Here is a 16868-nt window from a genome sequence, read left to right on the forward strand (position 1 = left end):
TGTACGATTGAGTATCGGTGGATTCATTTTTTATAATGCTTCTAAGGCACATTCGAGCTGTTTCCATATATATTCCATTAATTTTAATTCGTGTTATTTTGGGCTTGGGTTTAATGTTAATAATTTGTCAGCTTCCCAAAGACATTCATGGTCGAAGTTTTATTTCTGCGCTTTTCAAACACAATGAAAGAACTATTAACTAATTAAGTAAACTTGCTGCTCGCTAAAACGATTCACAAAACCTACAAACTTTTAACAGCAATTACCTTCTTTTCATACCAGTCGCAGGTTGACTAAGATCACCAGACTAGAGAGTGTTCAGATACTCAGAAAAATTGTAAAAGTGATGAATGGCTGTTCCTTTTACTTAGCTCGCAGTCTTTTGCCCTATATATACTTCAATAAAGAATAACTGCATTCTTAAATTTAAAAAGCGTGCCAGAAAATGACAATAGAGAAGAAAGCAGCCACCCGGCTTGAATATCGTATAGCATAACTCACTAACTCGACAGTGTGCACGACACTAATTGGAAGTCGAGGCGGCTCATACAAACCGAGCCGCATTGGGAGTTGACACGACTCGTTCCGACGTTTGCTAGCTCAAAACTTGGCTTAAACTGTGTGTTGCGAACTGTCGTAAGTTTAGTTGATCTTGAATTTGCGGTTCGTACGGTCGGTTGCGCAGAAGACCCACATATAACTACTATGTGCACAGGTAATACTCGCACACTGAAAGACCGTTATATGTCTGAAAGGAAACGCGTATGAATTTTTAGAAATCGTGTAGTGCTGATTTCAAATTTAGAATTGGAAGTGAAGGACACTCCGCTGTGACAACAACCACAGCAGTGCAAATACAACGACATTAAGTGTGAATTGTTTGTGAATATAAAAAGTGATTAAAATAGTGTACTATATAACTGTACACCAGTTGATGAGTTTTCATAATCTGGTCACATACACAGTGAAAAGTATGCCTGGGTCAAGGCGACTAGTGAACATAGTATATCCACTGGCATTATGCATCCTTGTAAGTGCTGCCACCGCAGCAGATATAAATCCCTGGCAAACCGAAGAAACTGCACCGAACGATCGTTTGGACTGGTCGGCTGAAAACTACCGTGATGTTGAGCTTATGGAAACAGCACTGAGTCCTTATTGGAAGGACGAGACTGCAGTGATGACACCTAGCGAGCGACAGTTATTCCTCGCTGGCCTTATTAAAGTTGAGAGCGCACAGTGCAGAGACGACTTGAACAGTACGCTTTGGGGTATTCTGAGCGGCCAACGATGGGCCATAGCAAGTAAGTGTCTATTGAAAACCATATCGAACAACTGAATAGGATTATGATATCTAATATATATAGTATGTATGTAAGAATCTATAAAAAGTGGAAAAGTTGAAAATTTTTGCACACGTGCGTGTAAATTCTTGTGTATCAAAAATCCCGTTTAATAATTTTGAATAAAAAAACCCATACTTAATTCTCTATGTCTATGCCTTACACCACTCGCCCAATGAAACGCGCTCAAAATATTAACGAAGAAATTTTGGCGCTATTAGACAATGCGAACACATACACATAAATCTGTCTATGCCAGCGGATTTAAAAAATGTTCAAAGAATTTTTGACAACGATTGGCACTTGCATACACTGGTCTACACAGACCTCAGCATATTTGATGACCATGAAGTGGTTGAACATATTCTCGAGACTATTTGACTTCCTAAGGAAGAACTTAAAATTCGCCTGTAAAAAGTTCCTTTTTTCTTTTTTCTACCCTTCTCTTGTCATATTGCTTGCCGCCAGGACAGTTATTCTCTTCCTGCATTGTTTTCTTGTTCATTGCTGTCCTGAACCTGCCTCAAATTCATTATGTCCTTGTGCTTCAGCAATATTTTGGTCTTTTGCTTCAATCATAATCTAGATAAAGAACCATTCTTATCACGTGCAGCGGCTATTCATTTCAGTACTGCTTCATCGCCCGACATTTTTCTAATACTCACATTTTCGAATTCGACAAGTTTTTCGAATGGAATGTCCGAATCGAATAATTCGAAAAGTTATGTAAAGGTATTGAAATATTTTTGAATTCGAAGCTATTAATATTAATCCTTATTAAATAAACTAAGGTACAAAAAAGAAGAAGAAAGCTAAGTGGCGCCAATTCGAGATTCCAAGCGAAGCCAGGCCCTTCTCCACCTAGTCTTTCCTACGGAGTGGAGGTCTTCCTCTTTCTCTGCTTTCCCCGGCGGGTACTGCGTCGAATACTTTCAGAGCTGGAGTGTTTTCGTCAATCGGACGAATTGGTATATTTCATACAGCTCATCGTTCCATCGAATGCGATATTCGCCATTGCCAAAGGGCATAAATCTTACGCAGAACCTTTCTCCTGAAAACTCGAAACGTCGACTCATCAGATGATGTCAAAGTCCACGCCTCTGCACCATATAGCAGGATGCGGGCGATGTTCTTATAGAGCTATGACTGTCAACAGTGACGTGAGAGCCTAGTCGGGAGTGCGATGACTGTTTCTTTAGAGATATTTCGTCTTACCCGCGTTCACTATCAGACGCATTTTCTTTGCTTCCTTATCCATTCTGGAGAAAGCAGAACTAACGGCGCGGTTGTTGAGGCCAATGATATCAATATCATCGGCGTACGCCAGCATCTGTACACTCTTATAGAAGATGGTACTTTCTCTATTTAGTTCTGCAGCTCGAGTTATTTTATCCAAGAGTAGATTGCAGAAGTCACACGAAAGGGAGTCGCCTTGCTTGAAACCTCGTTTGGTATCGAACGGCTTGGTATTGCTCAACGTCAGTTTACATAGCCGTATTAGTTTTGTGGGATATTCAAATTACTTTTTTAAATAAACTATAACTATTAACGTAACTGCAACATTTTTTTTGGTTTTTTCATGATAAAAATATCCTCGGCGATTTGCGGTTTTCCATGCGGAAGAAAGTGTTCTTGCATCTTTGAACTTAGGGCTATGACAGCTGCTAAGTTATCGCAGGTACGACCAATTCCTCCATTTCACCACGAGTCTATAGTGAGCTCCTCAAATTGTGACTTTTGTACGTTTGAGTTTGATCGCAGCACGCAAGTCTCCAGTAAAATATTTAAACATCATTTTCGAATATCGGCACTTGGCGAAAATTACAGATTAGAAGTGCCAATGTACACAGGTGTATGTATATATGTATGTATATACATATGTATAAACGAGTGTAAAGTGTTTACTTACCAAAAACACATAAAGTGAAAAATCTTTGCCCACAGCTAAGAGGGAAATAGCTGAGCAAACAAATAGGTGAATAAACAACTGAACTTTATTTAAAGGAAATCACTATATCCGTTTTGCAGCTAATATTTACAAATATAATAGGTGGATACTTTCGTTTGTGTAGTTATTTAAATGGGTAGTTAATTGATTACTTTTTTTTCTTTTGTTGTTGAAAGCATAGTTAAAATGCTGAAACTTTCGTTCGAACTTTCATTTTATCGGACGCATTCAATTGTTCTTACAAATAATAATCATTTTCATTATATTTATTTGAGTATGGAGGGTTAATCATTAGTAGCTATTGCTGGTGCGAACCACATGTAACCGGTTTTGTACATGGCAATGTGCCTGAGATACACCAGCTTCTTACCGTGCAAATATAAATTTTATAATCCAGTTTAATTGTGGACTGAAACCGCATATCTGAGAGCCTGTCTTAAGTCTTTGAAGTTAAGAAAAAATCATTTACGAACTACCTTACGATTGGTTGAAGATCGCTAATGGTCGAACTAGTTCAATTTCTGTTAAAACTTTCTAGTTGTAAACTAGTAATTTTCCGACTAGTTTGAAATTTCTTTGCTGGGCACAAAGGCATTTACATAAGCTATAAATAAAGGCGCACAGATCAGTTTGGATGTGCATCTAAAATTGTGAGATAAAATCAATTAAAGGCAACACTCTTACTAAAGCATGTGCAAATACTGAGACTTCCTGTCGTTGCTTACTTTATTAAGTAAGAATTATAACATAAACGCCTCACAACTACATAAATACAACATGAATGTATGAAGGTGCTAAATTTTATATCCGCTGTTCTATTTACACGGATGCAATAATATTCACTGAGTAGAATAAATTGAATATAGATATATGATTAATAAGACAATGCAATGATGCTCATCAGTCTGTTTATCCATGCTGGAAAAGATATCTGGAGTAAATATTGAGATACTCGAGGTTATCTCAGAAAGAGTAGAGTCGGGATGAAACTCGCTACACAGGTTTATTTAGCTGTCATCGTCTCATTTAACTGTGGAGGGTGTTGTATCGAACAAACAACTGGCATAAATGCTATAGTTAGGTATATTAAATAGAGATATAATAGTCACTTTCATTAGGTATCCACTAACTCTCTTGTGGAAAAACTAAACAACTTGACGAATGATTTCACGAGCAAATGTTCTGAAGAGAGGGCCGCTCGCAAAAATAGCGAGCAGAGAAGATCCGGCTTTAAAGAAGGAAGACTTCGTGATATTGGTCCACCCTCTATCAGTAATTTCCATTTGCACATGCGACTGGAAATTCATCTAATCTCTAAGCACACATAATGACTTTCAATTGACTCAAAACGTAGCGGTCGTTTGAGTTTGCAGGACTAAATCAGACGAATACGTTGGGGGCGGCACGATATTGGTTGAAAATTTTGCGAAAAACTCACGAAGAATCAATGCAGTATGCGACGGTGCATTATGGTGGCGCAAAAATCAAGAGTTGTGGGTCCATAATTCCGACCAATTTTTTTAGAAAAGCTTCGCGGAAATGACGCATAAGACTAAAATAGTATTCCTTGTTGACAGCTTGACCGGTCGGAGCACACCACACCTCGATTTTTGATTTGCTTTAACATGTTTTTTCAGCCTCGGCTCACCTTTGCCACAATATTCCGCCGACTGATCATCTGTTTCTGGGTCGTAAGCATAGATCCAAGACGCTGTTTTTTGAAAAAATTTAATGATTTTGGAATCAAACGTGCTTTCGCTGTTCCTGGACCAAAATTATTTTCACTGATCCTTTCGATATTCCAACGAAGCCAGTAAGATCTTTGACTGTTAATCGTCGATTCTCAAGCAGTAATTCCTTTATTTTATTGATGTGTTGATGGTCAGTTTAAGGTCGTGCTGATCGTGGTTCGTCGTCGACCGTTTTTGAATAATTTGTATCAATCAAGAACACTTGCTCGCGACAAACAATTATCACCGAAGGCCTTTTCCAATCGTCGAATGCATTTTATGTACTTCAGGAAGACAAGCGTATACCAAGCAGTAATGACCATTTTGTCTTACTATAGTAAGTATACAGTAGAACTTTGAAAACTTTTTTTAACGAAAATAAACCCGGCAATGTCTCTTAGCCACCGTTTTCGGTACATGTTTCCATCAAAAAACTGGATTTATCTGAGCATGGCATCAACCTATTAAGACAACAGATATGAAGCAGAGCGTAACCAAGTGTCGCAATAACTATTTATATTAAATAATAAATACTACATACATACATACATATGTATGTACCTACAAACACATATTATCCTACTGGTCTTCTCTAATGAACGACTGACCTGCATTTATAAATTCAAACATCTGTACAAATCTACACACATACATATGTTTTGATGAAATTTCGTGAAGTATTATTTTCATAATGGAGGCCAAATTGAGCATCTTCATCTAATTACTTAAGCCTACATACCTGTACTAAACGCAAAACTATTAGTCAATTATATTAATAAGTACCACAAACTTGTATATATGTATATATTTGTGTATGCGTTTATACTTATGTACATATGTATGTACATACACATGTAGGTACTTGCGCTGCCCAGTTAAACTTACGACAACTAGAGCGCAAATAGTCCATCCCCGATTGCAAGCGCTAAATGTCTACACTCATGCACTCGTGTATGACACACAACCGTTAAAGTTCGCAGCTAAAGCGAAGACTCAATCGTTAATGACGGCAGTGAAATACATGTGAATTATGACAAAAAGCTTAATGCAGAAGTTAAGCTCACTAAACAAATACGAATTTTAGTTTTGCATAAACATATACTCATATACCTACATACAAATGTGTATGTAAGTATGTCTTCGAAAAAAGCAAAGTGCGTACTTTGGGTAATAACCGCTTAGAATTGCACTAACGTGTTCTACGCTTTGGCTGTGCCTCACGAAATGTTTGCTTCTGTTGAGCCGAGCCACTTTGCGGCTTAAAACCAATTGAGCGGTCCAATGCCGCTGCAACAAGCATCACGCGCATCGCAAAGAAGTAAACACGCGCAATTAATTAATATTTGCCAAATCGGTAGTTACTTTGTAATGGAATTAATGCACTCGTCTGCATATTTACAAACAATCGAAGGTCAGTGCACGCAACTATGTCAACATTACTTCCTACATATACACACACATAGAGATATGTACATATGTTTGTATGCACGCCCATTTGAGTGTTCCAGAGAAAGCAATCTGTAAATTTACACATCTTAGCAAATAATAGCCACAAATGTGTTGATTAACGCTCTTGGGATTCCTGCGAAAAAATTTAAACTGGTTTTACCGCTTTCGGCAGCAAATAGAATTGGGCTTTATGTTGACAGATCACATTATATTATGCATATTGTACGTATATTCACATTAGTTACAGGGATGCTCATCACCAAATCTAACAACAAGCAAATTTTTCAAATACTTGTACAGATCGAGTGCCACGCAGCACCATCTTTGCACAGAGGTTTCACATGCCAAAATGTCCACGATCGATATATAATAAGTTTCCTTGGAAGGTCCACAGGTTTTGTCCGGAAAGTAATAGGACTGACTGCGCACTGGATTCGGCAGAGGGCGTTCCTAGCTAACGAACGAGCGGCTGGTCAGTTGTCTCGCAGTACCTGGAGAGTCAGGATAAACATTTTGGCGCAACGTGTTTCTGTGAGTGTTGCAAGCCGAAAATGCAGCGTTCGTTAGAGCAGAGGTACGCGATTAAATTCTGTGTGAAACTCGGCAAATCTGCGACAGAGGCGTCTGGTATGATCAAGGAGGCTTACCCAGATGTTGCTTTAGCAAGAAGTGGTGTGTTTCGGTGGCACCAGGCCTTTTTAGAGGGCCGGGAAAAGGTCGCTGATGAAGGCTGTGCTGGGAGACCTGCGACTTCGACAAACACCGACAATGCGACTCGTATGCGCAAAGTTTTGAACTCAGACCGTCGTCAAAGTATTTGTTTAATTGCCCAGATGTTAAATTTATCAAAATCTGTGGTTCATGACATTGTGACGGAGCACTTGAACATGCGCAAGGTGTGCGCGAAGTGCTCACTGACGATCAGAAAGAGCGGCGAGTGGAAGTGTGCCAAGAAAATTTAAACATGTGTGAACGTGACCCCCAATTTTTTAATACCGTAATCACAGGTGGCGAATCAGGGATCTTTTAGTATGATCCCGACTCTTTTTTTGAGACGACAGAGGGGATCCAAACACCCTTCCTCACCTCAAGGCTATTCCGGAGAATGCCTTCCGTGACGCCTTCAATGCTTGTAAATCGCGCTGGCAGCATTGCATCGACGCAGAAGGAGCCTATTTTTAATTTTTTTAAAGAATTGTAATGATTGTTTCAATAGTTTATTTAAATCGACTCAGTCCTATTACTTTCCGGACAAACCTTGTATTATCTTGACTTAAATCTCCATAACTTTTCCGCTGCGCCGTTTTGTTTCCTTTCAATATCATCTCGTCATTATTGCAAAGTTGACTCAGCAAATTAAACAACAACAACTTGTTGTTATCGAAAAAAGTGTTATATGGAATACTTGATTATTCATTTGCTTTGCAAACAGTAAACTTTTGAGTTGTATGCTTAGATTTAACGCATCTGCTTCTGTTTTCAGTGTCCCGGTGTATAAGTATGTACATAAAAGTATGTGTGCTTATGAAGCTATGTAATAAAATAAATAAGAGTGTGCAAATCTACTAGAAACTTGTTAAAAGTTTTTTTTATTTATATACACACACACATACATATCCTGCACAAATGCTGTACGAATACACAAACGAATAGTCTTCTTGAGAAAACCATTTTGAAATGCTTCGAAGAACGGCGACGCGGCTTGGAAACTATGCTCATGTTAAATATTTATTAGCGCATGCGACGTATGTGTGTTGTTGTAGTTTGAATTTGCGATTTTGTGTTTATTTTTTACGTGGCATGAATTTGGATTGAATCATTTTCATAGACACACTTGCGCTTGCGCAATTTCATTTGCTCTAATAAGTGTCTAAGCCAGCAGCACAGCTTCGCTTGGCGGACAGACGCTCCGCGCTTATACAGTCAGCAGTCGGGCAGATGCAGGCACAAGAACGCAACACTTGTCCTCAAAATAAATAAGCATGCGTCCACATACTTCGGCTACACCTTAAGTACACAATAGGTGTTATCTTCTACTTAATGTTAACATATAATATATATTTATTTCATGCACAAACAGCGTATGCAAATAGAATTCCTATTGAGTTGTAACTAATAAATGTAATATTGACATCATGGAATTTTCGCCGCATCATGCGCAATCTTTTCTTTTATTTTTACATTCGGAACAAAATTGTTTCATGCATCTATTCACTACTGCCACGCCTACAAAACACTGTTATTCTATAATATATAAAGTGTTATAACTGTTGAGCGGTTCAGCTTGAATACTCATATTTTTATGTGACACAAGACGCCACAGAGAAAAAAACGGCATATACATACATACTTACATACTTACTACATAAAAGTTAATTGTAAAATGTTCGATAATTTAAGCGTGACTTGGTGAAAATATTGCATTTCACCGCTTAATGCTACAACGTGTAAACGAAAAAATCAAAAAAATTAAATTTCTTTGATATGTACATATATTCTAATCATAAAATATTAGGTCTACATATGGGTTCTTTAATATATAGAATAAGGAGAGTGGTTCTGGTTACTTTTCAGGGTTTGTCCGGAAAGTAATACATATGACTGAGTCGGTTTAAAAAAACTATTGAACCAATCGTTACAATTCTTTAAAAACTTTGAAAATAGTCTGCGTCGATGCAGCGCGATTTCCACAATGTCATGATCCACAGATTTTGATGAATTTAATATCTGTGCACGACGAATACTTAGTTGACGGTCTGCGCACACGAGTCACATTTGTATTTGTCGAAGTCGCAGGTCTCTCAGCACGGTCTTCATCAGTGATCTCTTCCCGGCCACCCACCGAAACACACCACTTCTTGCTCTGTCGCAGATTTACCGAGTTTCACACAGAATTTAATCGCGTACCTCTGCTCTAACGAACGCTGCATTTTCGGCTTGCACCACTCACAGAAACGCGTCGAGCGAAAAAGTGTTTGTCCTGACTCTCCAGGTGTTCGGAAACAACTGACACTGTTCAGTGTGGGACCTCTTTTGAACGGAGCGAGTATCAAATTTTCGTGTGAGTCTCATTTTAGTCCTTCCTTAACCTCTGTTCTGATTTAGTTTTGACGACATGTTAGGTAATACAACGTAAGAATACAACACCAAGCACGTAACTTGCTGAACCATACATCACAAACAACTAGCTACATATGTATGTATGTGTGAAAAATAATAAAATGTGTTTACTCAAAATCGATAAATATTTGTATTTTTACAGTTTAATTAACCTTTGCATTAAGTTGATAAGCAGTTAACCATTTTTACACAGTTTAAGCGCTAAATCTCAGAGTTGCAATTTAAATTCGCGATTATTGATTTGAAAATATGTTATAAAATTATGTTTTACTATATAAAATTCCAAAGCATCTATAGACTTTATACAAGAAAGGTTTATTTGATCTTTCTAATATTTTAATAACTAAATCTTTATGTTATGGAATTTCTTTAATTTATGGGAATCAATTTTGAACTGTTAATCTACGATTTTAAAATGGTTTCAGTAAAACCAGATGACAACACTGTGGTGTTTCTAACATATTTCAATAAAATTTATAGATAAAATTTATTTCAAAATTATCTTGAATATTTGAATTCCTTTTCAGTATATGATGCGATGGCGAAATCTGCGATCGGCATCAATAGCGGCGTTTTGCACCAGTTCGGACATTTCGATGAATGCTTAGACCAACAACAATTCCATATGAATCCGAACGAAGACGACCGACCTGAGCTTATTGTGCGTTCCCAATACTGTCTGGTAGACATACAAATGGATGGATTCACAATGCATACTGCGGCTAGCCGGCAAAAAGAGGTGACTGGCTCATGTATTTGCGCATGCGTACTTACATATTATCACTATTTTATACAAATATGCTTTACGATAGTTAACGATGAATACAAAGTGTGTAATTATGCTTAAAGCAGGGGAATTGAATATTTATGTGCTAATACAATGACGATTCTGATGATCAGCTGAGGTTACTAAAAGTAATTAATTGTATTGGCGAGCAATTACACACCCATTTGCATACGATGTACGATATAGTACTTACGATACAGTACCTTTGACTTTATGAAAATAATTGGTGCTCCCTTAGAAAATTCGTAGTTATGTAACCGTTAAGTCTAATTAAATTAGTTGGTATTTTTGGACAATGAACAATATTACGTTTTTGCGCGTATTTACCGGTGTTAAGCGTTCCTAAAGAGAGCCCGCTTTAGGCACCTCGAAATTCCGCTTCGAAGTGTTCTTCGCTTTTCATTTGTTTTTAAAATACTGTGCGTTCCGCTGCGACTATGGAATACTAATGAGATAATATAACTATTAAGTATGGATTCGATATGCCGCACAGGTCTTTCGCGTCGCACATTTATAATCGGTCGAAGGTAAATGGTGTAAAGTTCTTGAAGCATACAAGTGCTCGCTATTTAAGTGTACATTTGTATGGTATGTATGTATGTCTCAAGTAATGTCGCAAGTAACTGACTCTATTCATGGATTTATGGCTAAAGTTTTGAGGAAGATGATCACAGAACCCACTTAAAATACAATACTTGTATAATAACGCCTCGGCTTTTTATGTAAGACAGCTAACCAACACAAAACGACCCATAATTAATTTTCGGCAAGTTTCCGAAAATGGGCTTAGGTTTGTTGTATTTAGTAAAAAGCCTGGAATTGGACCCATTTGGCTTACTCTTGGGCAGTTCAGCGGCCATGTAAAGTTTTTCAGTGAGCAGGTCAGATTTTAAAAATAATTCAGGCAAGAAATAACTGAGGAAAAAATCAAAATTTGACGAGTTTTTATACATACATATGTATGTATATACTCACCGCTTGATCTTATCGGATATAATTACTTCAACTACAGCAAGTCTGCTATTATTTTTGCTGACACTGTAAAAAGGCGCAATATTCTGTTTTCTTTCATTTACTTTACTTTATTTTCTGCTTCGAATATGCGAGAACAATTCCTTAAACGCATGACGTCTATTGATGTTGTGTTTCAGATTATAATCGCAGTCTACTTATGAGTTCTGTTTTTGTTTGGCTCATTTAGGAAATTTTATTAAAATTATACGCAATTGTCTAACATTTTGAGCACACGAAAATAATTACACAACTAGTTTGAATATTTCTCATTAACAGAGACGCGCGCAAGATATTCAGATATGTACATACATATGTTTATAAATAAGTACACTTGCTTATATAAATTATTACCGTTATTGTCACGTAGCGAACATTATCACCAGCAGACAATCTTCAGTACCTATTATGTAGACTATATAATTATGAAATTTATTTTATCCAATTTATAATAATGATAAAAAAATATTTAACGAAACTGGATTATTTTCAATTTGTAAGAAACGCGTTTTTCTTCTTCTTAACTGGCGTAGACACCGCTTACGTGATTATAGCCGAGTTAAAAACAGCGCGGCAGTCGTTTTTGTTTTTTGCTATGTGACGCAAATTGGAGATTCCAAGCGAAGCCAGGTCCTTCTCCACCTGGCCTTTCCAGCGGAGTGGAGGTCTACCTCTTCTTCTGCTTCCCCCGGCGGGTACTGCGTCGAATACTTTCAGAGTTGAAGTGATTTCGTCCATTCTGACAACATGACCCAGCCTGCGTAGCCGCTGTCTTTTGATTCGCTGAACTATGTCAATGTCGTCGTATATGTCATACAGCTCATCGTTCCATCGAATACGATATTCGACGCGGCTAAAGCGCAAAGGACCATAAATCTTTCGCAGAACCTTTCACTCGAAAACTCGTAACGTCTACTCATCAGATGTTGTCATATAGGACGGGAATAATGAGTGACTTATGGAGTTTGGTTTTTGTTCGTCGTGAAAAGACTTTACTACTTTTATTGCCTACTCAGTCCGAAGTAGCACCTGTTGGCAAGAGTTATTCTGCGTTGAATTTCGAGGCTGACATTGTTGTTGGTGTTAATACCGGTTCCAAGATAAACGAAATTATCTACGACTTCGAAGTTATGACTGTCAACAGTGTGACTGTCAAAATTGTAGCCTAGTCGCGAGTGCGAGGACTATTTATTTGATGACATATGTATATCCTATGAAAAGTTTAGAGCTCTAATAATTTAAGAGCTATATGACAGGTGATCCAATAGAGGTACTTTTTTCAATAGCCTTTTTTGGATAGATCACCCTGAGACGTGTCAAGTTATCATGTTATTTTTGTTCAGTGCTGTTTGGAATTTCATCACGGAAAGACTTACGACAACGTCTACAAATCGTTCAACTTTATTACGAAAATTCACGTTCTGTAAAGAATGTGTTTCGCGCGCTTCGCTCAACTTATGGTGAACATATTCGGCCTACTGAGCGTATTATTCGCAACACCTTCACCCATCTTGAGACCCAGCATTCATTATTTGATAAAATTTGACCAAATAAACGTCCAGCACGTAGTGAGAAAATAGAGCAGCCGTAGCTGCGAGTGTACACGAAGACGGTGGAGAGTCGATTCGGCGCCGTTCGCACTGACGTGTGGAACCACTTGGTGCATTTTACTTCGAGATCTTGAATTGAAAACGTACAAACTAGAGCTTGTGCAAGAATGGAAGCCGCTCTACCTTCCTAAGCGACATCGCATTCTGACTCAATGGTTATATAAACAAGCAAAATTGCCGAAAAAATAACGGTTTGGTGTGGTTTGTAGGTCGGTAGACCTACCGGTGGGTACGTAACCGTCAATGGCGACCGTAATTGCAGCATAATTACCGACTATTGGATGTCTGAAATTGAAGCTCATGATCTCGGGGACATTTCTTTCGGTAAAGAGCCCTTTTTAAAGCAGAACTTAACTGACAGATGGCTACCAATCGGGCATTGTGTGATTTATTTTCCACTCTTGTGCAACCTTTTGTCGAGAGTATAAAAATGCAATAATATTTAAGTGCCAAACGCCGATGGTGCGTATGCAATTAACGGTACATCGACCAATTGCACCTAACTGCTTTGCATTTCAAGGCAAGGTATTCTGATTTTTTGCACAGACAAAGGAAATTAACTGCAAAAAAGACCTTCGGTTACGCATTCAACGTACTGTATGTATAAGACTACAAGGTGTTTTTTACGACTTGTACCGTTAAGCATTATAAAGCTTATTGTCAACCATCGACTATTTCATATCTAGTCCATGCACATACATACGTGTGCCGTGTATTTGCTTTAAGCGGTTACTTACGTTTCATTATTTGCACCCAAGTTAACAAAACGGTGGCAATAGCCCCAAAGCAAACGCCACGAACTAATGTCATCTTTATCGCCTTTGATCGTAGGCCCTCAACCGTAATGGCGATGCAGTTGTTGCGGCCGTTTGGGGCGCATGCCTGCCCGCGTCTTGCCGATCCAGCGACATCGCGATATTTACGCAAATCTACCTGCAACGCCCCGTGATAAGTGCCAACGAGTCGGCTTGCCAGCTGAGCGGCCTTGGAGCAGCCACCGAGCTGTATGTCGATGGCGGAATGTTTGCCTATGCGTAAGTTGTTTAGTTAATTATGTTGTACGAGTGCAAGGAGTACATGACATTAATGTCTATTGCTTTTTAATGCTGTTTTTGTTATTTTTTGTTTGTTTTTGCCACACTTCTTGCAGTCTTGTGCTATTTATATTTATTTTGCTGGCCACGCTGAGCACTGCCTACCATGTCTACCTGATTTACGCGTGTAGAAGCGCCGACGATGTGTCCAAGCGCGCCTTGCAACAACAAACATTGACAATCGCTTTGCTCTCGTTTTCCGTCATAGGTGGGTGTCGGGCAATTATCGCCTCCACTGCTCAAATATTGTATCACACACAAATTTACTTTCTCATGCTAACATATATTTACAGAGAACACAAAGAAACTGTTTCAGGCTAGCAAAGATCAGATGGGCCTCAATTCGATTAACGGTATCAAAGCCATTGCAATGCTGATGATATTGGCGGGACATGCGCTGTCTTTCATCTACGGCAGCCCCACATACAATGAGGCGTTTGTGGCGGAGGTAAGGACGGCGTTATTTGTTAATATCCTGGTCAAAGGTGTTTACCTTGCAACCGCTAAGACATTGCTATTTTCCTCCAAATGTCACTTTTATCGTAAATTGTAATTTGTATTTTAGAAAACGAAATACCCTACTTTTGCATTCCTCTACAACTCGCTGCTGTTTGTGGACACATTTATGCTGCTGAGCGGTTTCCTCTTCTGCCGCATACTGCTGATCGAGCTCGAGCGTCGACGCGGTCGCATAAATCCGTTGATTTTGTACGCTGGCCGCTACATTCGGCTGACACCGGCCTACATGGCCATAATTGGCTTCTACATGACCTGGTTCCCGAGTATTGGTAGTGGACCTCTATGGCGCGAACGCATCGTACGCGAGCAGAAGCGCTGTCAGGCATCGTGGTGGCTCAACATCCTCTATGTGAATAATTATTTCCAAACGGATAAGTTCGTAAGTTTTTTGTTTTACAATTTATTGTTTCATGGTAATGTTGATCAAGCCCTGAGAATGAGTGAATGTTTCATTCATTTAGTGTCAGGGTTAGTATTTAGTGCTGAAAGCGCTACACTCGTCGTTCAGTAACAATAATAGTGTAATTAAAACTTTATAGTAAGGTTTAAGAACAATATATGTACACAGATACGCTAAACTATAGAGCTTTGTTCTACATCACCTTTGCAGTGCATGTTCCAGTCGTGGTACTTGTCCGTGGATACGCAATTATTCTTCATCGCGCCGATCTTCATCTATTTGCTGTACAAGATGCGTCAGTGCGGCAAACACCTGCTGATAGCCGCAGTCGTATGCACAAGTCTCATACCATTCGTGGTGACATTTCTGCGACAATTGGATCCCACTTTACTGGTCTATGCGGAGTAAGTGCGAATTATCAATTCTTAATCTCTTCTAATTGTGTCCCATCTCTTGGGCTATATTGCAGCGAATTGGTTGACTTAGCAAGCAATAATTATTACATTGGTTATTACATAAAAACTCACATGCGAGCCTCGGCCTACTTTGTCGGTTTGCTGACTGGTTACTTAGTTCACGTCATGCAGGCGAAGGGGTGAGTGTCACAAAAAATTCAAATGAAAAGCGTGGAAAATAACAGTTTCTTTGCGATTGCAGCAAGAAGCTACACAATGTGCTGGTACGAGTCGCATGGTTAATTTCTACTTTTATCGGCATCGCGACGATGTTCTCCATATGTCGTTTCTACCGAAGTCCCTATACACACATTGAGAGTCTCCTCTACGCAGCTTTGCATAAACTGGGCTGGAATTTGTCAGTGGCTTGGTTGGTAATGGCCGCCACAACGGGTCATGCCGGTTGGTTGCAAAACTTCTTGAGTAGCCGCATTTTTGCGCCCATCAGCCGGCTCACATACTGCGCTTATCTGTCGAACGGCATAGTGGAGTTGTATCATTCATCTACCATCCGTTACGGCAGATATCAGTCTTATGTGAATTTGGTAAGTAAAGAAGTCCCAAATAGTCGACTATTATACTTTTACTCAACCGAATATATTTGTACTTAAGAAAGCATATCCCTTTCCACATATTCCAGGAGAACGATATGATTAGTCACACGGTGGACACATTCATTTTGGCTTTTGTGCTTTGCCTGCTCTTTGAATCGCCCATACACGCTCTGGAACGGATATTGCTGCGTAAGGTGGGTCGCCCTGAGAAACGTGCACCATCGGCGGAGAACCAAAGTCCCAGCACCTCGGAGGAGCAGGTGGCGTAGTTTAATACTCAAAATACCAAAATCAATGATTTTATTTTTAAATTGTTCTTAACTAGCGTATGCCATTTGTAATTAGATGCCTGTATATACATAGTATGTACTATATGTTTTTTTATGATGACACATACCCTTTTTATATATAGCTTATATACATATATAGCTTTTATAAAAACATGTATTGGGTAGTCGAAAAAGTCTTTTCGTTTTTTTTCAATAGATGTCGTTGAAGTCGTATTCCTCCAGTGTTAGTGTTGGAAAGGTGAGAGAGGAAAAAAATTAAATTCGGGGTAGTTGAAAAGGAATTCGCTACATTTTGAAATTTTTGTATAAAAAAGGGAAGAATGCCACGCAAGCCCCCAACGAAATTTGTGAAGTTTACGGAGACGATGCTGTAGTTCGTGTAGCACAACAATGGTTGGCTCGCTTTCGTTCTGGAAATTTCAATGTGACAGATGCACCTAGCTCTGGTCGACTAATCGTTGAACAAGTCGGTGAAATTATGAAAAAGATTGACCAGGACCGTCACATAAGCGCCGGCCATGACATCGCTAAAGAACTTAATATTCATCATCAAAACGG

At 38.9% G+C, this 16868-nt stretch overlaps 1 protein-coding gene across 1 annotated transcript; it reads left to right on the forward strand.

Annotated features, from left to right (window-relative positions):
* The first annotated feature begins 676 nt into the window (after positions 1-676).
* On the forward strand, positions 677-16397 carry LOC120774813 (nose resistant to fluoxetine protein 6-like). The gene is made up of 10 exons (XM_040104616.1): positions 677-1304; positions 10118-10329; positions 13830-14032; positions 14149-14300; positions 14386-14540; positions 14658-14990; positions 15222-15415; positions 15481-15606; positions 15669-16011; positions 16107-16397. Exons 1-10 carry the CDS (start codon positions 935-937, stop codon positions 16287-16289), a joined length of 2271 nt encoding a protein of 756 aa, XP_039960550.1. The 5' UTR covers positions 677-934; the 3' UTR covers positions 16290-16397.
* Positions 16398-16868: the final 471 nt, after the last annotated feature.

This window comes from Bactrocera tryoni, chromosome 4 (genome assembly GCF_016617805.1).
Source record: "Bactrocera tryoni isolate S06 chromosome 4, CSIRO_BtryS06_freeze2, whole genome shotgun sequence".
In the NCBI taxonomy this organism is placed as follows: Eukaryota; Metazoa; Arthropoda; class Insecta; order Diptera; family Tephritidae; genus Bactrocera; species Bactrocera tryoni.